The 24,053-nt window shown below is 34.8% G+C and overlaps 1 protein-coding gene across 4 annotated transcripts in view; it reads left to right on the top strand.

The window, feature by feature from the left end:
- STPG2 (sperm tail PG-rich repeat containing 2) overlaps positions 1-24,053 on the top strand; it is a 530,653-nt gene that overhangs the window by 146,637 nt on the left and 359,963 nt on the right. For 3 of the 4 annotated variants that reach the window (XM_073891998.1, XM_073891995.1, XM_073891997.1), the window contains exon 11: positions 11,695-11,787. The exons of the other annotated variant lie outside the window; for it this stretch is intronic. In XM_073891998.1, the coding sequence (XP_073748099.1) occupies positions 11,695-11,787 (93 nt within the window). The remainder of the gene's footprint in view (positions 1-11,694; positions 11,788-24,053) is intronic. 4 annotated transcript variants of the gene reach the window in all.

The following is a 24,053-nucleotide window of genomic DNA, read 5'->3' as shown; positions in this document are numbered from 1 at the left end:
ACTCATACAGCAATTCAGTAATGTGGCAGAATACAAAATCAATGCACAGAAATCAGTTGCTTTCTTATACACTGACAATGTAACTGTAGAAAGAGAAATTAGAGAATAGATTCCATTTGCAATAGCACCAAAAACCATAAGATACCTCAGAATAAACCTAACCAAAGGGGTAAAGGATCTATACTCTAGGAACGATAGAACACTAATGAAAGAAATTGAAGAAGGCACAAGAAGATGGAAAAACATTCCATACTCATGCATTGGAAAAATAAACATTGTTGAAATGTCTGTGCTGTCCAGAGCAATCTATACTTTCAACACCATCCCAGTGAAAATTCCAATGACATTTTTCAAAGTGCTGGAACAAACAATCCTAAAATTTGTATGGAATCAGAAAAGATCCCGAATCACCAAGGAAATGCTGAAAAAGAAAAACAAAGCTGGGGGCATCACATTGCCCAATTTCAAGCTATATTACAAAACAGTGATCACCAAGACAGCATGGTATTGGAACAAAAACAGACATATAGACCAATGGAACAGAATAGAGAGCCCAGATATAGACCCTCAACTCTACGGTCAAATAATCTTCGACAAAGCAGGAAAAAATATGCAATGGAAAAAAGACAGTCTCTTCAATAAATGGTGCTGGGAAAATTAGACAGCTATATACAGAAGAATGAAACTTGACCATTCTCTAACACCATACACAAAGATAAACTCAAAATGGATGAAAGACTTCAATGTGAGACAGGAATCCATCAAAATCCTAGAGGAGAACATAGGCAGTAACCTTTTCGACATCAGTCACAGCAGCTTCTTTCAAGACACGTCTCCAAAGGTAAGGGAAACAAAAGCAAAAATGAACTTTGGGGACTTCATCAAGATAAGAAGCTTCTGCACAGCAAAGGAAACAGTCAACAAAACGAAGAGGCAACCCACAGAATGGGAGAAGATATTTGCAAATGACACTACAGAAAAAGGGCTGGTATCCAAGATCTATAAAGAACTTCCCAAACTCAAAACCCAAAAAACAAATAATCTAGTCAAAAAATGGGCAGAAGACATGAACAGACCCTTCTCCAAAGAAGACATACAAATGGCTAACAGACACGTGGAAAAATGTTCATCATCATTAGCCATCAGGGAAATTCAAATCAAAACCACATTGAGATACCACCTTATACCAGTTAGAATGGCAAAAATTGACAAGGCAAGAAACAACAAATGTTGGAGAGGTTGTGGAGAAATGGGAACCCTCTTACACTGTTGGTGAGAATGCAAGTTGGTACAGCCACTTTGGAAAACAGTGTGGAGGTTCCTCAAAAAATTAAAAATAGAGCTACCCTATGACCCAGCAATTACACTCCTGGGTATTTACCCCAAAGACACAGATGTAGTGAAAAGAAGGGCCATATGCACCCCAATGTTCATAGCAGCAATGTCTGCAATAGCCAAACTGTGGAAAGAGCTGAGATGCTCTTCGGTAGATGAATGGATAAAGAAAATGTGGTCCATATATACGATGGAATATTACTCAGCCATCAGAAAGGATGAATACCCAACTTTAGCATCAACATGGATAGGACTAGAGGAGATTATGCTAAGTGAAATAAGTCAAGCAGGGAAAGTCAATTATCAGGGCACCTGGGTGGTTTAGTTGTTAAGCATCTGCCTTTAGCTCAGGCCATGATCCCAGGGTCCTGGGATTGAGCCCCACATCAGGCTCCCTGCTCAGCAGGAAGCCTGCTTCTCCCTCTCCCACTACCCCTGCTTGGTTCCTGCTTTTGCTATCTCTCTCTCTGTGTCAAATAAATAAATAAAATTAAAAAAAAAAGAAAGTCAGTTATCATATGGTTCACTTATTTGTGGAACACAAGTAATAGCATGGAGGACATTAGGAGATGGAAGGGAAAAATGAGGGGGGGGAATTGGAGGGAGAGATGAACCATGAGAGATTATAGACTCTGAGAAACAAACTGAGGGTTCTAGAGGGGAGGGGGTGTGGGAATGGGTTAGCCTGGTGATGGGTATTAAAGAGGTCACATATTGAATGGAGCACTGGGTGTTATACACAAGCAATGAATCATGGAACACTACATCAAAAACTAATGATGTACTGTATGGTGAGTAATGTAACATAATAGAAAAAAACAAAAACAAAAAAAACATAAAAAAATTAAATTTAATCTAATAAATTTTAAAATCTAATAAAATTTAAATAAAGTTAAAAGAAATGCATCATGAACGTTAGTTTTTAGAATATTTTTGTTGTATTTTGCTTAAAATGTACTAGAAGTTCATTATTCTAAGTAACCTGACATTTAAATTTAGAAGAATTATTAGAATTGTAACTTGTAAGAATTCTTTACAAAACCCTCATTATAATCTTTATTCTCCATTGCAGATAATGAGACAGTATAGCTTAGTGATTATTAGCATGATCTCTGATGTCAGAGTACTTGAGCATATTTTCTTGCTCTGTCACTGACCTTTGTAAGTTATTTAAACTTTTTATGCCTTAGTTAGATAGAGATCATTATAGTACATACTACGAAGCATTATTGTGAATACTAAATGAATCAATACATGTAAAATACTTTAAATAGCTCTGGCACATAGCAAAAACTTAGTAACTTTTGTTACTATTATTAATAATTAAAAATTACCCATAGGATTAACCCAGACTCTTTTAGTTTATGTAAAATTTGACATACAGTCAAGAGTGAAAGATATACACTAAACATGTCTAAGTTTTAAAAATCCAGTCTGATAAACTGTGTTGAACTGCAGTATTAATCTATTTATATTTAATGTGATTACTGATACATTTGTGTGTATAGAAGCCATATTGTTTTATATATTCTATTGGCTTGCTTGTTTTAGCATTTTTTCTTACCTCACCTTCTTTTTTGACTTAGTAAAATATTTTATATGATTCTATTTCATCTATTTTTATAACATTTTTAGTTATGTATTGTTTTATAGTCTTTTAGTGCTGGCCACCAAAATTACAATATGTATCCTTTACTTTTTGCAGTTTAATAAAAAGGATTACTTTTACCACTTCTCAATATGCTAACTTAAAACATTTTAGCTCCATTTTCTACCTCCTATTTTGTTAATTTTGTCATTCAGTGTAACTTTATGTATATTTTGAACCCTTTGAATATTACTGTTTTATACAATCAATATTTATTCATATTTACCAAAACATTTACCTTATCTTTTGTGTTTTGTTTCTTTCTGCATTTCTGGTTTCTGTATCAAATCATTTTTCTTCTGCCTGAAAAACTCCCTTTAGTTCTTCTTTTGGTTAAGGTCTGTTGATGATGAATTATTGTAATTTTGTCTGAAAATGTCTTTGTCATTTTTATTTTGGAGGGATTGGATTTGTAGGTTGGGAGTTATTCTATTGTTTTAGGTCTTCTGTCATTTCCATTGAGAAGTACATTGTTAAGTTTATTGTTTCTCCTTTGAAAGCAACTATTTTTTTTTTTGTCTGTTTCTTCAATGTGTCAAAACTGTGGTTCTCTTTATAATTATTTGCCTGAGGTTTGCAGAGCCTCTGGGTTGATGTCTTTCATCAGTTTTAAGTAACTTTTACCATTATATATTCATATATTTCTTCTGTCACATTCTTTCCTATCATTTGGGACCCTAATAAATAGATATGTTACACCTATTTACTATGCCTCAAACATTTCTTATAATCCCTATATATCATGTCCTCTTTTTTTTTCTTTGTGCTTCAGTTTATATTTTATTTAAATTCAATTAACATATAATATATTATTGGTTTCAGTAGTATAAGTCATTGATTCATCAATCTTATATAATACACAGTGCTCATTACATCCTGTGCCCTCCTTAATGCCCATCACCCAATTACCCCATCCCACCACCCACTTCCCCTCCAGCAACCCTCTGTTTATTCCCTATTGTCAAAGAGTTTCTTATGGCTTTCCTCCCTTTCTATTTTCATCTTATTTTATTTTTCCTTCCCTTCCCCTATATTCATCTGTTTTGTTTCGTAAATTCCACATATGAGTGAAATCATATGGTATTTGTCTTTCTCTGACTGATTTATGTCACTTAGTATAATGACCCCCTAGTTCCATCCAGATCAGTGTAAATGATAAGTACTCATCCTTTCAAATGGCTGAATAATATTCCATTGTGTGTATGTGTGTGTGTCTGTGTGTGTGTGTGTGTGTGTGTGTATACACCACATCTTCTATATCCATTCATCTGTCGATGGACATCTGAGCTCTTTCCATAATTTGGTTATTGTGGACATTACTGCTATAAACACTGGAGTGCATGTGCCCCTTCAAATCACTGCATTTATATCCTTTGGATAAATACCTAGTAGTGCAATTGCTGGGCAGTAAGGTAGTCCTATTTTTAACTTTTTGAGGAACCTCCATACTGTTTTCCAGAGTGGCTGCACCAACTTGCATTCCCAACAGTGTAAGAGGTTTCCCCTTTCTCCACATCCTCACCAATATCTGTCATTATCTGACTTGTTAATTTTAGCCATTCTGACTGGTGTGATGTGGGCTCTCATTGTGGTTTTGATTTGTATTTTCCTGATGCCAAGTGATGTTGAGCACTTTTTCATGTGTCTGTTGGCCATTTGGATGTCTTTGGAGAAATGTCTGTTCATGTCTTCTGCCCATTTCTTGATTGGATTTTTTGGTTTTTGGTTGTTGAGTTTGGTAAGTTCTGCATAGATTTTGGATACTAGCTCTTTATCTGATAAGACATTTGAAAATATCTTCTCCCATTCACTTAGTTGTCTTTTAGATTTGTCGACTGTTTCCTTTGCTGTGCACGAGCTTTTTATCTTGAAGTCCTAATAGTTCATTTTCTCCTTTGTTTCCCTTGCCTTTGGAGCTGTGTTTAGCAAGAATTTGCTACAGTTGAGGTCACAGAGGTTGCTGCCTGTGTTCTTCTCTAGGATTTTGATGGATTCCTGTCTCACATTTAGGTCTTTCATCCATTTTGAGTCTATTTTTGTGTATGGTGTAAGAAAGTGGCCCAATTTTATTCTTCTGCATGTGGCTGTCCAATTTTCCCAACACCATTTGTTGAAGAGACTGTCTTTTTTCCACTGCATATTTTTTCCTGCTTAGTCAAAAATTAGTTGACCATAGAGTTGAGGGTCCATTTCTGGGTTCTCTATTTTGTTCCATTGATGTGTCTGTTTTTGTGCCAGTACCATACTGTCTTGATGATTACAACTTTGTAATAGAGCTCGAAGTCCAGAATTGTGATGCTATCAGCTTTGGTTTTCTTTTTAAACATTCCTTTGGCTATTTGGGGTCTTTTCTGGTTCCATACAAATTTTAGGATTATTTGTTCCAGCTCTGTGAAAAAAGTTGATAGTATTTTGTTAGGGATTGCATTGAATATATAGATTGCTCTAAGTAGCATATACATTTTAAAAATATTTATTCCTCCAATCCATGAACATAGAATGCTTTTCCATTTCTTTGTGTCTTCCCCAATTTCTTTCATGAGTGTTCTATAGTTTTCAGAGTATAGATCCTTTGTGTCCTTGGTTAGTATGTTCTTAAAATTGTATTTCTTCAGTTTTGGTTGTGATATCTCCTCTTTCATTCATGATTTTATTTATTTGGGACCTTTCTCTTTTCTTTTTGCTAAGTCTGGCCAGGGGTTTACCAATCTTACTAATTCTTTCAAAGAACCAGCTCCTAGTTTCATTGATCTGTTCTACTATTCTTTTGGTTTCTATTTCATTGATTTCTGTTCTGATCTTTATTATGTCTCTTCTCCTGCTGGGGTTAGGCTTTATTTGCTGTTCTTTCTCCAGCTCTTTTAGGTGTAAGGTTAGGTTCTGTATTTGAGACCTTTCTTGTTTCTTGAGAAAGGCTTGTATTGCTATATACTTTCCTCTCAGGACTGCCTTTGCTGCATCCCAAAGGTTTTGAACAGCTGTGCTTTCATTTTCATTTGTTTCCATGAATTTTTTAGGTTCTTTAATTTCCTGGTTGACATTCATTCTTTAGTAGGATGCTCTTTAGCCTCCATATATTTGAGTTCTTTCTGACTTTCCTCTTGTGACTGAGTTCTAGTTTTGAAACCTTGTGGCCTGAAAATATGCAGGGAATGATCCCCATCTTTTGGTATTAGTTGAGACCTGATTTGTGACCCAGTATGTGATCTATTTGGAGAATGTTCCATGTGCACTTGAGAAGAATGTGTATTCTGTTACTTTAGGATGGAATGTTCTGAATAAATCTGTGATGTCCATCTGGTCCAATGTGTCATTCAAAGCCCTTGTTTCCTTTTTGAACTGCTTAGATGATCTGTCCATTGTAGTGAGTGGGGAGTTAAAGTCCTCTGCTATTATTATATTATTATCACTGTGTTTCTTTGATTTTGTTATTAACTGGCTCATATAATTGGCTGCTCCCATGTTAAGGGCATAGATAGTTACAATTGTTAGATCTTCTTGTTGGGTAGACCCTTTAATTGTGATATAGTGTCCTTCCTCATCTCTTATTACAGTCTTTGGTTTAAAATCTAATTTGTCTGATATAAGGATTGCCATCCCAGCTTTCTTTTGATGTCCATTATGGTGATAAGTGGTTTTCCACTCCCTTACTTTAAATTTGGAAGTGTCTTTGGGTATAAAATGAATCTCCTGCAGACAGCCTATCTATGGGTCTTGCTTTTTTATCCAGTCTGATACCCTGTGTCTTTGGATTGAGGCATTTAGTGCATTTACAGAGTAACTACTGAAAGATATGAATTTAATGCCATTATATTTCCTGTAAAGTCCCTGTTACTTTTGTTGTCTCTGTTCCTTTCTGGTCTATGTTACTCTTGGGCTCTCTCTTTCCTTAAAGGATCCCTTTCAATATTTCTTGTAGGGCTGGTTTGGTGATCCAAATTCTTTGAGTTTCTGTTTGTCCTGGAAGCTTTTTCTCTCCTATTTTAATGACATCCTAGCATGATAAAGTATTCTTGGCTGCATATTTTTCTCATTTACCATCCTGAATATATCGTGCTCATCCTTTCTGGTCTGTCAGGTCTCTGTGGATAGGTCTCCTGACAGTCTAATGTTTCTACCCTGTGTATTTGTTAGGTACCTCTTGTCCCAAGCTGCTTTCAGGGTTTTCTGTTTGTCTCTGAGATTTGCAAGTTTCACTATTATATGCTGAGGTGTTGACCTATTTTTATTGATTTTGAGGGTAGTTTTCTGTTCCTCCGGGACTTGAATGCCTGTTTCCCTCTCCAGATTAGGAGTTCTCTGCTCTAATTTGCTCCAATATACCTTCTGTCCCTCTCTCCTTCTTCTTCTGGGATCCCAATTATTTTAATATTGTTTTGTCTTATAGTATCACTTATCTCTTGAATTCTCCCCTTGTGATCAAGTAGTTGTTTATCTCTCTTTTTCTTAGCTTCTTTATTCTGCATCATTTGGTCTTCTATATCACTAATTCTCTCTTCTGTCTCATTATCCTAGCAGTTAGAGCCTCCATTTTTGATTGCACCTCATTAATAGCCTTTTTGATTTCGACTTGGTTAGATTTTAGTTCTTTTATTTCTCCAGAAAGGGATTCTCTAGTCTCTTCTATGCTTTTTTCAAGCCCAGCTTGTATCTTTATAATTGTTATTCTGAACTTTAGTTCCAACATCTTACTTATTTCCATACTGATTATGTCCTTGGCAGTCAGTACTGCCTTTTGTTCTCTTTTTTGAGGTGAGTTTTCCATCTTGTCATTATGTCCAGAGAAGAATAGATGAACGAGAGAACAAAAACTAAAATGGCAACCACAACCCCAGAGAAATACACACTAAACAAATCAGAAGACACCGAAACGAAAAAAAAAAAATTAAAAGAAAGAAAAAGAGAGAATATAATCAGAGAGGTGAACAGAACAGTGCAGTACACTGGATCTTGTGTGTATTTTGGTCTGTTTGTTAGAAAACTAGATCCTAAAATTGTAAAGAAAGAAAAACTTATATATGTACAAGAATAAAGTTAAATACCATGTGTAAAAATGAAAATTAAAAGACAAAAAAAAAGGAGGAATATAAACAGGTGGACAGAACAGAGCAATACACTATATCCTGAGTGTATTTTGGTTGGTTTGTTAAAAGAAACTACATCTCAAAATTGTAAGGAAAGAAAAACTTGTATTTATGCAAAAATAAAATTGAGTACATTGAAACATTAGATTGTAACTGTAAAGGTGAAAATTTAAAAAGACTGTTACAAAACAAAACAGAAGAAGAAGAGAAAAAGAGAGAATATGATGAGAGAGGTGAAGTGAACAGAGACATACACTACATTCTGGGTGTATTTTGGTCTGTTAGAAGAAATTGTGTCCCAAAATCATAAAGAAAGAAAAACTTATATATATACAAAAATAAAATTAAATATAATGAAAAGATAGAATGTAACTGTAAAAATGAAAATTAGATTAAAAAAGAGTGGATAAAATAAGAAATTGGTTGAAAAAGGAAAGAGGAAAAAATTAAAAGTGAAAGACTATAGAATTATAGCAAATAAACCATGAATTCTGTATGCTATATTTCTGTGGTGCTAGAGTTTTGCAATTCTCAATGATTGGTAAACTTGTTCTTGGCTTGATATTCATGCTAATATTCTGGGGAGGGGCCTTTTGCATTGATTCACAAGTCTCTTTTCCCCGGTCGGAATTGCACCACTCTTGCCAGGGGCCAGGCTAAGTAATTGGCTCTGGATTGCTCTATGTGGCTTTTGTTCCCTGAAGGCTTTCTGTGCTGCTTTAGAAGATGAGAATGAAAATGGCACCCTCCCAGTCTCCAGCCCCAGAGCCAAAAGCTCTGGGTCCCACCTTGGTGCACCCTCAAGGGAAAGCAGTTATAACATCACTCCTGTCTCCCTGGTCTCCATCTGCTCTCTGTGCTCATCCAGCCTGTGACTGAGTGTTTGTATCTCAGGCATGAGACCCTGCTTTGAGTCTCCAAGCTCTGCAGACTCCTGTGGCATGCATCCGAGCTGCTCTTCCTGGGGGAGAAAGGGGCTTCATGGGGAAACAGATCATGTTGCAGCCATTTTATTCCTAGATCTCTGGTTGAGTTCACAGGTGTTGGGAATGATTTGATGGCTATCTAGCTGAATTCCCAGGACCAGGCAAAACTAAGTTCTCCTACTTCTCTGCATCTTGGACTTTCTCTTTGCTTTTGTTTAGATATTTTCTTCAGACATACCTTTCAATTAATTAATTTTTTTTAAAAACTGTGTTTCAATTGCTATTACGCTGACCTAAGTTTTTAATGTCAGATTATCCTATTTTTCAGTTCTAAAATGAATTCTATTTAAATCTTTCCAAAGATTTCACTTCTCAGGAGAAATTCTCCATGTTTTTAACTCTCGTTTTTCATTTTTTTCTTCTGTTTTCTTGAACACATTAATTATACTTATTTTAAAGTTCTGTGTACTAACTCCAATATCTGGATTACCTATTAAGCCTGTTGTTATTTTCTGTTATTTTTTTCTTGAGTTTTGATCATGCATGTCTATCTTTCAGCATGCCCCCTAATTTTTAATAAAATGCCAGATATTGCATGCAATATAGGGACTTTAAATGGTGTTACCTTCTACTAGAGAGATTTTATACTTTCCTTTGCAAGGCGGATAGAAGTCAGAGATCACCTTAATCCAATCATGAATTAGAGTGATTATATTTTTTCTAGGGCTTAATTTACCTCTGGCTTGTTCATTTTCCTAAGTGTAGTCCTCTAGGGATTTCAGCTCCAAGCCTGATGTGTTTCAAGACCCCTCTCTGTCAGCTTCTGAACTTCAATCTTTAATGCATCTGTGTTTTGGCTTAGATTTTTAGCATCACCCCATCTCTTATCCTCTGGCAAAGAGCTTCATGGGGAAACAGATCATGTGTTTTGAGGCTCCTCAAACCTGCAATTTTGCCATTTTTAATGGCAAAACTTAATAAGACCACAATAAGCTTTTTCTCAGTTCTTTAACAGCAACCTCTGCCAGGTCTAAACCCAAATTCTTTCTCTGTTGCCTTTATGAGTAAATGCCACCAGGGAAAAAGTATCCTACAGAGTGATAGCTTACCTTTCAGAGGTTCTACCCTCTTTAGAATCTTAGCCCCTCTTGTCTATGCTGACAGCTCAATGTTAGAAGCATCCACAACTGTATGAGGCCTTTAAAAATAAGATTTTCTTATATTTTATCTGGATTTCAATTATTTTTGGTAAAAATGTGATCTTCTGCAAACTTATTCCCTCTAAAGCCAAAGTCATCCAATGACTAATGCATTTTCTGAACTTCTACCCATAAACAGTAAAAATTGCAAAATGTGGGTGCCTGGATGGCTCAGTTGGTTTAGTGTCTGCCTTCAGCTCAGGTCATGATCTCAGGGTTCTGGGATTGTGCCCTGCATCCAGCTCCCTGCTTGGTGGAGAGTCTCTTTCTCCCTCTGCCCTTCCCCACTACTTGTGTGTGTACTCTCTCTCTCTCAAATAAATAAATAAAATCTTTTAAAAAGTTGCAAAATGCTTTTGAATTTCTCTTTGCTATAATTTCTAGTACCACGTACATGATAATAATAAAATTTATTATAAAAGTAAATTATTTTTTCAGCATCAGTAAATATAAAACCTATACAAAATAATAATGCTGGCTCAGATGTTCTATATTTGAAGGCTTTCATAAGATGTGACTGATTTTTCTGTTTTTGAAAGTGATAAAACCTGTTTTCTTTTGAGTGACTAGGTAGGAATAATATTAGGAGAAGAGTAGAGAAGCACCAACTTCAGCATTTAGGTTAGAGAGGCATATAGTTTTAAAGATATAGTATGTGAAGGATGGATTTTTTAGTAGATTAATTTTCCTCATAAAGTGAAAAAAGAAAGAGATATCTAATTATTTTACTAGGTATTGCATTCTGAATTATTAAATATGAATGTCAAATTCTGAAATAAAAACTGAAGTATATAAAAATGGAAAAATAAATTCTCATCCCTTTTTGTATACACAGAGAATGCTACTACTGGTTATAGAGTTTAAAATATTAAATGAATGCAAATGAGTAAATTGTATGATGAATCAGAGTATAATATCACAAGGATTACTTAATTGCTAATTAAAATTTTACATTACCAGCTTCATGTAGCCTATTAATTTGCATCCTCAATACATATAAGGAATTACAATATTCGAAAGAGTGTGGATCATTCTGCTTAGAAAATTTATTAATCAAGGATTTCCACATAATCAATTTAAATAGTTACTGTTAATATATATTTATTTTATGTATTAGTAATCAAATACTAACAAGTAATACTATATGGCTAAATATCTCATATATGTTATGAAACAACAAAAATTGATGTCTGAATTTGACATCACAGTATAGGTAATAACTCACTCTTAATGTGTTTAAATAATGTATGTAGATCCATCCTACTTTTCTAGAGTTCCATATAATTAACTCTTTTTTCATTTTTATATCTCATTGACTTAAAGTCTTTTACTCCTATATCCCATTTAAAATTTTTAATGAATATGTCTGTCTCTATTTAATGATAGAGCAACATTGATGTACTTTCTTGCAAATTTATTACTTATTGTGCCACTTGAATTGATAAATAGAAATGATATACTCTTTTTATCCCTTCCTTCAATATGCTTTTTGGAACTCACAGGTTGGTGGAATTTCTGATGAACTACCTAACTTGACTAACCGCTATGCTGCTTTCCTGTCAAAAACACAAAGATCTACTAAACTGTCAGATATGGTAAGAAGACTCCTCTATATCCAAACTTATTTGTAATCTAGAAATCATGGAGGAGACTGTATAACATGAACAGTATATTAGGATCCGAGAGACGTACCTGGTAGCCTGTTGTAACATCTTTGGTGAGCATGATACTTCCATATTTTTAAAGTTCAGCCAAAATTCTTGAGGCTAAGTAGAAGTCCAGCATTGCTCTGTGAGAGACTATTATATGGGACAGCTTCTGTAGGGTTAGAGAACATTTGTTTTTAGGACATATAGGAAATCATAATCATTTTGGATATGAAGTGAAAGGTTTACTTTAGGTTCACCTCAGTTTATTCATAAGTGTAAATTTTTTCTTTTCAATTTGAATCTGTCTTGCAACCTAAGACTCTTCATTCAGGGCTTTTCTTTAATCCATGTTAATCTGTATTTTAAACTGTTGCTATGAATTTTTCTAACTAAATTTCCATTTTTTATAAATGCCTAATATTGAATAAGTTGAAATAAGCAAAGCAGATGAAATTTAATGAATATTTATTCATTCAGAATAAATTTACTAAAAGATCAATTTGAAATTTACAGTTAAAAAGACTTCCATGTACAGGTATTGTTAAAATGAATTTTTATAGACATTGGGCTGAAATTAATAAGAAATTAATAATAAGATATTAATAACATATTAGTAAAACAAACTCATCAACCAGGTTTTAAAGTGTAGCCATCAACTTGAGAAGTAGCACTGCTTGCTGAAATAAAATTCTAGTAGGTGCACAATGCCAGGAGTTCATTTATAATGTTTTCAGTGGTGAAGTAACTAGTATAAAATTAAGAAGAACTAGTTTAAAGAAAGGACAAATGCAAAGCTAATTAAATTAATATAGCTGTGAATGTCTAAGAAATCATAGGGATTAATTTGGTGAGAGTCATCAGAAATGGGCTTATTTTTTTCCGAGATATCAGTTTATTGAATCTTATTTTTTTTCAAAGACATTGGTTGATGGGGTCAGAATTAACATTAGGTTTTATGATTTTTTTTGTAGTTGTAAGTTCAAAGACAGTTAAAATCATCCAGCAGTGTTCTTGACATGTAAGAGATTCTCATAATTGTAAAATAAATGTTTTTTTAAAATGCCTTGTTTTAATAGATCATTTCTTTATCTTGAGTTTTATGGTTGTGTTTGTTTCTCAAGTGAGTCATTATACACATTAGGATCCACTGTGAAGTATGTCAGAGGTAATTTATTACTAGTATAAAGTTTTTAAGCATAAGAATATTTAGTGGATTCATAGTTATTTCTATCATGATATTATAGCTACTAGGAAAAAATGCAAATCTCTGAAGGTACCCATAGGACTGCATATGTATGTGCTAAATGTTTGTAGAGAAACAAGATGGTGATGTGCCCTAAAGAAAGATCAGTTACTTTATCAACTGCTTTTACTTAATTTACATTTTTCTCTTTTAACTTGGTCTCTCACTGGATCTGGAAACTCCTGTTTTAGTATTGTTGTTTTTTGACATGAAACATTTGGAATTTAAAGTATTGGGTGGGACTTTGCTTACCCAAGAAGCAAAATAGTTTAATTACATAGAATACTTTGGTTTTAGAAACTTTTCTGCATATAAAATACCCTTCAAATATGTAGGTGTATAAAATATATCTCATGAAAAATCCAAACTATTGATCCCAGATCAAAATTGATTTCAAACTTATAAAGTAATGGAATTAATTTTATAATTTTCACTTACAGTAAAAATATTAGAAAATTTACTGCCTACATTTTAAAGGGTGTAAGTTTGATTTTCAACATTTTATATGTTTCACATAAAAATATTTAAAAACTCAGGCTTCTGGTTTCATATGAAAGACATATACATACATCTCTCTTCCTTTTACATGGTCCCAATGAAATAGATTTTTTTTTAAACTACAACATAGCATTAGTTTAATATAAAAAGACAAAGAGATTGAAAATATGATAAATGGAGGCTAGAAACAAGCCAAACATCTGTTTATTAGGCATAGTAGTTAGGAGTATTTGATATAAAAAACAATAAATTATCCTGAAATGAATAAAGACAGAAGTCTTCAATTAGAAGAACTGAACATAATACCAAGGAAGATGAATTTTAAAAGACATACATCCCTTTCACATAGCTTTGCATTTTCAGAAGACTAGAATTAAAATACCCTTGAAGCTTCCACAGAGAAAAGTAACTGGGTCACCTACAGAGGAATGAGAAACATACTGATATCCAACACTTTCCCAGCAGCATTGGCAACATTTCAGAGCTAGGAGATGATGGAATAACACTTTCTTGAATTTCCAAGAGGAAATCAATTTGGATATAGAATTCTGCCTTTATACAATATAAATCCAATTAAATGAGTCAAGAGAATAATTTTCTGGTATGCAAGAGATCAGAAAGTTTAGTACTTCTACATTTCCATGTATAAAGATGCTCCAGCAAAATATAAAAAGGGAAATGACGGATGATATACCCCTAGAGAACAGAAACTGAGCATTTCCTGGATGAAGTAAAATGAAAAAAATTAATAAAGAAGGCATTTTTAGCTCATTCATGGGTCATTCTTGAGGAGTCATGGATTTGGTGGCAGAATTTCATTTACTTCTCTCTGTGTTTGGCCACACTAGTTGGTTTGATAAGGAATAACCATGATATTCGAATTTCTGTTTTAATACTGAGTGGTTTTAGATCAATCTATTCAAATTGCAGAGGACTTAGTTATAATATAAAAGTATAAATGTTAGAAAACTTAATATCAATAAAACAAAAGCAAGAAGTGAAAGGTTGGGATGCAGTAAAACGTGCCAAATTTCTTATAGTACACAGAGTCAAGAGATGTCAAAAATTGACAAATTACAGTAGAAGTTTTTATATTAAGTTTGTAATGGTAAATAAAAAAAACCCTCTAAGAAACCCAATTGTTGTTAAAAGAAATTATTTCTGGAAATGGAACTAGAGAGAGATCAAAGAGGACAATTTTACTGTGTATTTTAGACTCATATATGATTTGATTTTTATTTATACTGTGAACATATTATTTTAAAATAAAAATAAAAATAGTATTCATGAGTTAATGGTGAGTATGTATTTGGAATGGCATGATCTACTGGTACCTAGACTGACCCATTCTCTGCAAACAACCAAAATTCTAGATTAAATAGAAACAAATATATTCATGAGTGCTTCCAAGAATTAGGAAGAAATTAGGAGTACACAGGCTAAAGACTAAATTAAGGAGGGCCCCGGAGTGGCAGAGCACTGAAGTTCACTTTTACCCTAAGGACCTTTGCCAAACCATATGACATTGAATTTTAATTTTTATAGCCTCCAAGCCCTCCAGGGAATGAAACAAAGCCTTAGACCTCTCATAGTGGGTAGTCTCAAAGAAGATTCATTAATACAGTTAAAACCCCAAAGGGCAAGCTGTACAGCTTAAAAGTGAAATGCAAATAAATCTACCTTTCCTACCTACCAGAGGATTTGAGAGAAGTTACTGGTGTTGGGCACTTTGGTTTTGAAGATATATTAGAGGAATTACCCCTGAGAATCTGTTACATTTTATATTCATTTAATGATGTGAATTGTTAAAAAACACAAAACATCTGTCACAGATATTAACAAAATTAATTTAATTTAATTTATTATTATTTTTTAAAGATTTTATTTATTTATTTGACACAGAGAGAGAGACAGCTGGAGCGGAACACAAGCAGTGGGAGTGGGAGAGGGAGAAGCAGGCTCCTGGCTGAGCAGGAAGCCCGATGCAGGGCTCGATCCTAGGACCCTGGGATCATGACCTGAGCCGAAGGCAGATGCTTAACGACTGAGCCACAATACAATTAATTTTATTAATAAAAATAAGAGCTAATGCTTATATAGTGCTTGTTTTAAACCAGGCACCATTCCAAATATATAGTAACTCATTTGAATACTACAATTATGGTCATTTTTAAAAATGAGGAAACTGGCGCCTGGGTGGCTCAGATGGTTAAGCGTCTGCCTTCGGCTCAGGTCATGATCCCAGGGTCCTGGGATTGAGTCCCGCGTCGGGCTCCGTGCTCCTTGGGAGACTGCTTCTCCCTCTGTCTGTCTCTCTCTCTTTCTCTCTCTGTCTTTCATGAATAAATAAATAAATAAAATCTTTAAAAAAAATGAGGAAACTAGGGAGCACCTCAGTTGGTTAAGTGGCCAACTCTTTCACCTTTGGCTCAGGTCATGGTCTCGGGGTCCTGGGATGGAGTCCTATGTCAGGCTCCCTGCTCAGTGGGGAGTCTGCCTCTCCCTCTCTCTGATCCTCCCCCACCCCATGCTCTTTCTCTCTCTCAAATAAATAAAATTAAAAAAAAAAGAGAAAGTTATAATGGTATATTTAGGCAGAGAGAGCCTATATCAGTCAGGATCTAGTCAGGACATAGAACTGCACTAGTTATTTTGAGACAGATAATATAAGGGATCATGTATATTGGAGAACTGAAAAGGCAAAGAGGGAACACTAAAGTATCTTGGAAATAGTAACACAGGCAGTCAGTGCCACCATTTTTAGGCCTTGGGAAATAAAGGGACTCGGTGGAATTATTAAAACTTGAAAGGTTGGAGAGAACTTTTCTTGCTGGGATTCAACCCTCTGAAGAGGAGGCATAGCTCAGCTGGTGCTAGTGTCTCAGGAGCTCAAAAGTAAGATCAGACCCTTGGGACCCTGAAGATAGTAAAAATATATTGGAAATGGGTTTCAGATGAACTATTTCACAAGAATCAAAGTTATTCTGACTAAACTATATTACCCTCAATCTTTTTTATAATTTCTCACTGGAACATATAAAGTGCTTTAATTTTTGCAGTTTTTGGAGTTTATTTTGTTGGTTGGTTAGTTTGCTTGTTGGCATCATATCCTTCACCCAATCATTGGTGAGAGAGAGAACATTAAAATGAATTTTCTGAATATAGGCCCATTAATGCAAGTGAAGGATTTAGGCCAATGATTTCTGACACATTGGAGAGTGATTTGGTCACAGTGCACTTAGATACTTTGTGTATTTCCATTACATTTTGAAGTCTATATACATTTTCATATAATCGTCTGACCTCATTAGTTCAGAAAATGGGTTTGATATGCAAGCAGCAAGAATAGGTGCTGTTGGATACCATCTTCATCAGAGCAGAGAAAGAATAGTGAAGGCAACTCCTGAGCCAGATACATTGGGATAAGCCAGATTCTAATAGTTTGCATTTTGATTGGGTGCTATCAGTACTTACACAGGTTGTGAGAAGAATGGTATTCTACAGTTTTAGCTATTTTTGATTGCCCTACATAGGTCTCAGAAGTAAATAATAACTTCATGAAGAAATGATTTTATCTTTACTCTTTGGTTGCTCAAAAAATTTTGCACTTTCATGTGTTTTGAGAATGAAATCTGTCCTGACTTTGAAGGTGTCATGATTATTTAAAATGAACAACAGCAAAATGACTCATATTCTAGGTAATCTCTGAGGTTTAAATATTGCTATATTTGTGGCATCATCCGAAACTGATTCCCACATTTTCTATCAACCAGTCATTATGTTGTAGCTTATGGGGTGATAAAAAAAAGAGAAAGTATGTTACAAGTGACATGGAAATGACTAGACTATAACTCCATCATTTAAATCCTTGAAGCCAACATGACTACATGTGCAACCCTACATATGGTATGAAAATGCTGTCATTAATACCATTAAAACCTCTTTATAATAAATTTGTGACTAGTGAAACATGACATTTAGAAATCGACTTAAAATGTCCAATTATCTTACTTAGGACTCATATATTCATGAGGAGTAAACCTTGTGTCAGTGTATTATTTATTTATTTATTTATTTATTTATTTATTTATTTATTTGACAGAGAGAGACTCAGTGAGAGCAGGATCACAAACGGGGGAGAGGGAGAGGGAGAAACAGGCTTCCCACGGAGCAGGGAGCCTGATGCAGGGCTCGATCACAGGACCCTGGGATCACGATCTGAGCTGGAGGCAGACATTTAACGACTGAGCCACCCAGGCACCCCTGTGTCAGTGTATTTAAATGTTTGAGAATTCATCTCTTTTCAAAATTGCCTCCACTGATGAAGAGGAGGTACACTGGATTCATTTATAGAAATCTCACTGACAGTTAACACAGACATCTTTTGACCAATTCACAACATTAAACTTTTGAGGACCTGGTCATCATTATATACAAAAGTATGTACTAATGGTCCTTATGTTGGCATTTTTACAGACAAACAATAGTCCCATTGTATTATTACAAATGTCTAAGGGAAAAGGTGTTTTTCCATCACATAAATTTAAAATGTAGTCACTAAGTAATGTTATATTAGTATCATCCTCACAAATACATAGGGAACAAATATGGAAAACTCTATCAGCTTCGTGTAAGTTAAAATGACATTGATAGAAAAATATAAAAAAAGGGGAAAGGGAAAAGGTCAGAGATATGAGGAGTATAAAGAGGAGAGATAATGGGAAGAAGTATTTATGTTGTAATATTTGAGGGGGTACAGAGTGACATTAGGAAAACTGAAGCGGAATCATGTTGGAAAAATTGTAGCTACACAAATTCGTTTGCTACTATGGGAAGGAATTGCTGCTTTCCAGTTAAGAAGCAAATACATAGGAAGAAATCCCTTCATTCACCAGCCTTTCCAGTACCCTCTAGTATCTCCTGTTGGCTGAACCCAACAGAGAGTCATCTGACAAATACAGTTTGAAGATTCCCAGGTTTGGAGCTAGGACAATAAATAGCTGAAAATCTGGTACATTTCACTCCCTTGACCACTTAGTATTCATATGCATCTTTTTACTTACATGTGAATTTCCACATGATATTCCAAACAACTCTATGTTTCTGCTTAATATGATACAACTATCTTTTGTATAACAAAAGTTTTTTCATTCTCCTAAATGAGGAGATACAAGTTTCCAACAGTGATTGTCTTCATCTCTGGCCAAATTTAGTCATAGCCTATCTAAATATTTTGTTATCTAAATACTGTCATAAATTGTTAATGTACGGTTTTTGTTACCTAAATACTGAATCATACTTTGTTAACTTCTTTTTAAAAAACATTTATTTATTTGAGAGAGAGAGAGCATGCTCATGAGTTGGGGGGAGGGGGAGGTGGCAGGGTTGGGAGAGAGGGAGATGGAGAGAGACTCTCCAGCAGACTCCCCGCTGAGTGTGGAGTCCAGTGCGGGCTCACTCTCACAACCCTGACATGGCTTGAGCTGAAATCAAGAGTCCGTAGCTTAACTGACTGAGCCACCCAGGTGCCTTCTTATAAAACTTTTAGAAAATGAGAAGGAGAAGGAGAAGAAGGAAGATGAAAATAGTTAACACACACACACACACAGAGAGAGAGAGAGAGAGAGAGAGAGAGAGAGAGAGAAGGAAATTTATATGAATAGCTGCCATGGCTGTAGATGATATTTCTGACTTCTTTCTTCTGCCACCCTCTCCATGTTTCCTTTGCCCTCAATCAGTGTGTCAGTTGCTGAGGGTTCTTTACCTAATGGAAGACCAAATCTTCATTTTTGAAGGAGATGAACACTTAATGATTCTTCCTTTTTTGGTTGATATGATTTTCTAAAAATCTTCTATTGGAGATAGAAATATTAAGAGGAATCTCGAAGAATGCCCCAAAAAGTTTTTCCTGCCTTCACTGTGTATCAGCAATTCAGATTTCACTTGTTAATTTTGACAAATCACCACAGTCAGTAGAGTAACCTCGACTTTGTTTCAGTAGCATCAGTAGCCCAAAATGCTAGTTGACACTGAACTTTCAATTCTGTAGAATCAGAGTTGTGTCTCTAAGTGGAAGCATTCCTCTCTTGGGAATCAAGACTTATAAATAAGTAGAGCTCAAAGTTATGGAGACAGCAGGCAAACATTGTGTGTGTTATTGGTGAAATAATGACAAGGGGTACTTGATATATATTGCATATGGAGCACCATGTATGCTTAAACCCTGTCCTCCCAAGGCCTTGTCTCGCAACTGGCACCTTAATTGAGTTTTCAGCAAGCCTTTCTATTCTTTTAGATTGGCTGCTTTTAACTGATGACGGTATGTTAGACCTAGTGAATTCTGTGAGCACAAGCCTGATGCTACATTTCTTTTACTGTGAAATAAGTTCCTTGATCAGGAGTAATGTCTAGAATACTGTAACAGTAAATAAGCCATTCTCTAAGTCCAAGGAGGGCAGTACTGGTGATAGAATTATTGACAGGGAAGACAGATGAGGTCCTTTCTTGTAATGACCTTTTTAACGTTTTGAAGTCAAGGTTATACTCTGTCCTTAAAAGAGAGTAAAGTGTTCTTTTTCCTCCTATTCTCTCAGTTTATTTATTTTTTGCAAGATTGATTTATTCTTCCTTAAATGTTTGTAAGGATTCACTGTTAAAGCCTTCTAGGAAAAAAAAAAAAGCCTTCTAGAGCTGAGATTTTACTTGTGGGAGGGTTTTAAAGGAAGGATTCAATACCCTTATCTATTAAACGTGTGTTTCTGATGATTTGTCATCTGGGGTCTTGTTGACCTTGGAGAGACTGCCCATTCCAGGATCAGCCAATTACTGGAGACAGCAAATGACTCTCCTGCAAGTGTTCCTTTCTTATGCAAACTACCAATGCAGAGCTCACCATCAACCGCCTACTCTATGGGGTTCTCACACTAGGAGCCTTTATTTGCTGACTTTAATCATCCCAAGGACAGGTAACCAGACAAGGAACAGCCCACTATGCTGAAGAGCCTGCTGAAAGTACTCAAATTAACCAATCCTAAACCTGCATACCCTGCCTCACTGCTCTTCCTGTGGAAACCACAGTAAAGGCTCTCATCCATATTTTCCCCTTTCTGCCTCCCCACCAATCTTGGTGCTTTTCTGTGTGACCCCCTATGACACTGGGATCTGCGAGTATAACAAACTTTTAACAAACTTTGTTTTCAAAGAGTCATCTCTCAATCTGTTCACCTTGACATACCTAAATAATAATAAAACCTGTTTTATATACCTTAATAGATATTGGACTATTTATATTTTGTATTTTTTCTTTTGTCTGCTTTTATTAATTCAACTTTTAGAGAAATATATCCACTTCTTCCAAATTGGCAAATATATTTGTTTAATCATAATATTCCCGTCTTTTTGTTTGTAAGATTTATAGTGACGCCCCTTCTTTCCCCCCCGATATTAGTAATTTGTGTTTTCTCCCCTCTCCCTCCCTCCCTCCTTCCCTCCCAATCTCCCTCCCTTCCTTCCTTCTTTTTGTCTGTAATCAATCTTACTAGAAGTTTATCAGTATTTATAATCTTTTCTTAAAGAAAACTTTTGACTTTGTTGATTTTCTCTGTTCTATATTTTCTATTTCATTGATTTTCTTTATAATTTTTCTTTGTGCTTTTCCTAGGTTTGATTTGTTTTTCTTTTTCTAGTGTCTTGAAATCGAAGCTCAACAATGATTTTCGGCTTCTTTTTGATTATATGTATTTTTAAAGCAATAAATTTCCTTCATATACTGCTTAGCTGTATTCCTCACATTTTATGTTGTTTTTAATTTTCACTTAGCTTAAAGTATTAGTTCACACTTTTATTTAACCAATTTAGATGAGTGCTATTTAATTTTTATAAAGTTGGCTTTTTTTTGAATTGTCATTCTTTCAAGCTTGCTTCCATTATGAAAAATAGAAAATATTCTATAGGGCGCCTGGGTGGCTCAGTTGGTTAAGCGACTGCCTTTGGCTCAGGTCATGATCCTGGAGACCCCAGATCGAGTCCCACATCGGGCTCCCTGCTTGTCGGGGAGTCTGCTTCTCCCTCTGACCCTCTTCCCTCTCGGGCTCTCTATCTCTCATTCTCTCTCTCTCAAATAAATAAATAAAATCTTAAAAAAAAGAATATATTCTATATTCAATTATTTCAATGTATTAAAAATTTAGTCTTTCTTTATGGATCAGCATGTGATCAACTTTTTGTGTGTGTATGTGGAAGGAGTGACCCATTGTCACTTTGTGATATCTGTAGAGTTTTCCTTAATGCATTAAAATATTCTTAGTAATACACACCATTTTATCTGCAGGCTCTTTCAATATCAGGAGATAGAATTTATCAGAGGTTGTAGATTCAGCTTTATTTGGAACATCTTCATTATTTGCAACAATTACTTCCAAGTGTTTTGAAATGTATTTTTATGAACCATAATATATGAATTTTTAGTGTCAGTAGGAAAGTTACTTTTTGAAAGAAAAGATGGGCATTAAATGGGAGGTTAGTAATTTTTTCTCAATCTTCTAGTGAGCCTTTTATGAATATCATTATTCAAGAATGTTTTTTTAAATCTTAATTTTGCTTTGGACCACTGTCACACATTTAAGACCATTGCTTTGAAGTTGATTTTAATTTGTCTTAACTTTACACAGATTATTTATTTCTTAAAGGTAGTTAGTCTGTTTTCATTGTTGTTATTTCTGGTTTGTATCATACTAGGTACATACTAGGTTCTCAGCATATAGTTTGACATTTAAGGAAGAATATAAATCAGAAGATTCTCTTTTTTCTTATAAGCAGTATTTACCTTAAAGGAAGAATAATGTAATTATGAAATATTTAATGAACCTAAAAAGGAGATGAAATCCTTGTCAAATTGATACATAGTCTAAAAGGAACACTTGGTATTATCTACATAAAAGTTGAAAAAAAGCTGAGAAAATAGATTTATGTTTTATGTTATAACTTGCATGTAATCTAGTTGTGGTGTTTTTGTGCCTATATTTTCTGAAATAAAAGGCTGTTTGAGGGTATTTTTATCCTCTGTATCAATATAACTTGTTGGATGTATCTTTACATGAATATGACTATACCTTTTACTTTATTTTTTTAAGTTTTATTAAAAAAATTTTTTTAAAAGTAGGCTTCGTGCCCAATGTGGGACTTGAACTCAAAACCCTTAGACCAAGAGTCTCATGCCTTAACAACTGAGCCAGCCAGCTGCCCCTGAATATACTTTTTAAATATTAAATTTATTTTACTTATTTTCAAAGGCTACCATGTATCTAAACTTTTTTATGTTTTGAATTTTTCTTAGCTGGGTAAGATTGATGTGGGAAACAAAGGCAAAAGAAAAAAACTTAAATGTCCTTACAACTTACAGCCCGTTGACAAGCCCTTGAGATAGGCAGAGTGACCTTCCTGAAGAAACTCAACTGTCTTGATGTTAATACTTTGCCGAAGGCAAAAGGCAATTTTAGCTTAACATTATCCCACCTCCAGGATCCTGTAAATTTCCTTTAACATATAAAAATTCCTTTGGGATCTTCCTTTATCTCTATCTTCTCCTTCTCCCCCAAGATACATGTTGGCAATCATCCCCCAAGCATATGGCCTACTGATATACATCTGAAGGGTCGCATGACTTAGGTTTTATTAGACAGTAATAAATGACCTTTTCCCAACAATAGCTAGCCTCCTCAAGGTCTGGAAACCTTGCTTCCAAATTCCTTAGAGACTTAAGCTATCCCTAACCCCCTCCCAACTTGAAAGTATATAATCAGTCACCCCTCACAACCCCAGTGCAGCTCTTTCTGCCCATGGGTCCTATCCCCATGCTTTAATAAAACCACCTTTTTGCATCGCAAGAATTATTTCTTGACCATTCACTCTGAACCCCAACATTTTCACATGAAGATAAGTCTACATAAAAATAGAAAAATATGAAAGTTACTTATTGTTTGCCAGTGTTCAATGTGTGTTCAGATTTTCTTAATTTGTTCTATTTCCAAAATTCTTTCCTGACCTAGCACTTTATTTTCTTGGTAACCTATCCCATTTATTTTTTAAGTTAGTTCAGTGTGCTAATTTTTTTCATAGTGGTGGTGAGCCACCATTAATTACAGTGGTTCTAATTGGGCTTCAGAGAATCATCAGTTTAGTTGTGTTTGCCCTAAACATAATTTCTAGGACTATATGATAAGCATCAACTTAACTTGAGATAAGAGTTTGCTCTCAGATAAGAGATTACTGTGAAAATAACTGTAGAGGTTTTTTTGCTTGTTGGTATCAGGTATTGTATATATCCAATTTAGATAAATCATTTCAAAGAATTGATTATCTTTCATGTGTAGACCTGATCTTATACTGTTATAAATTTTGGAGGAGACAGAATCTTAAGCAGGCTCCAGGAACAACGGTGAGCCTGACTTGGGGCTCCATCTCAAGACCCTGA

This window comes from Callorhinus ursinus, unplaced genomic scaffold (genome assembly GCF_003265705.2).
Source record: "Callorhinus ursinus isolate GAN/ISIS: 27379988/994484 unplaced genomic scaffold, GSC_fseal_2.0 scaffold4, whole genome shotgun sequence".
Lineage (NCBI taxonomy): Eukaryota > Metazoa > Chordata > Mammalia > Carnivora > Otariidae > Callorhinus > Callorhinus ursinus.
The sequence above is the reverse complement of the archived record's forward strand: the minus strand, read 5'-3'. Positions and strand labels throughout refer to the sequence as shown.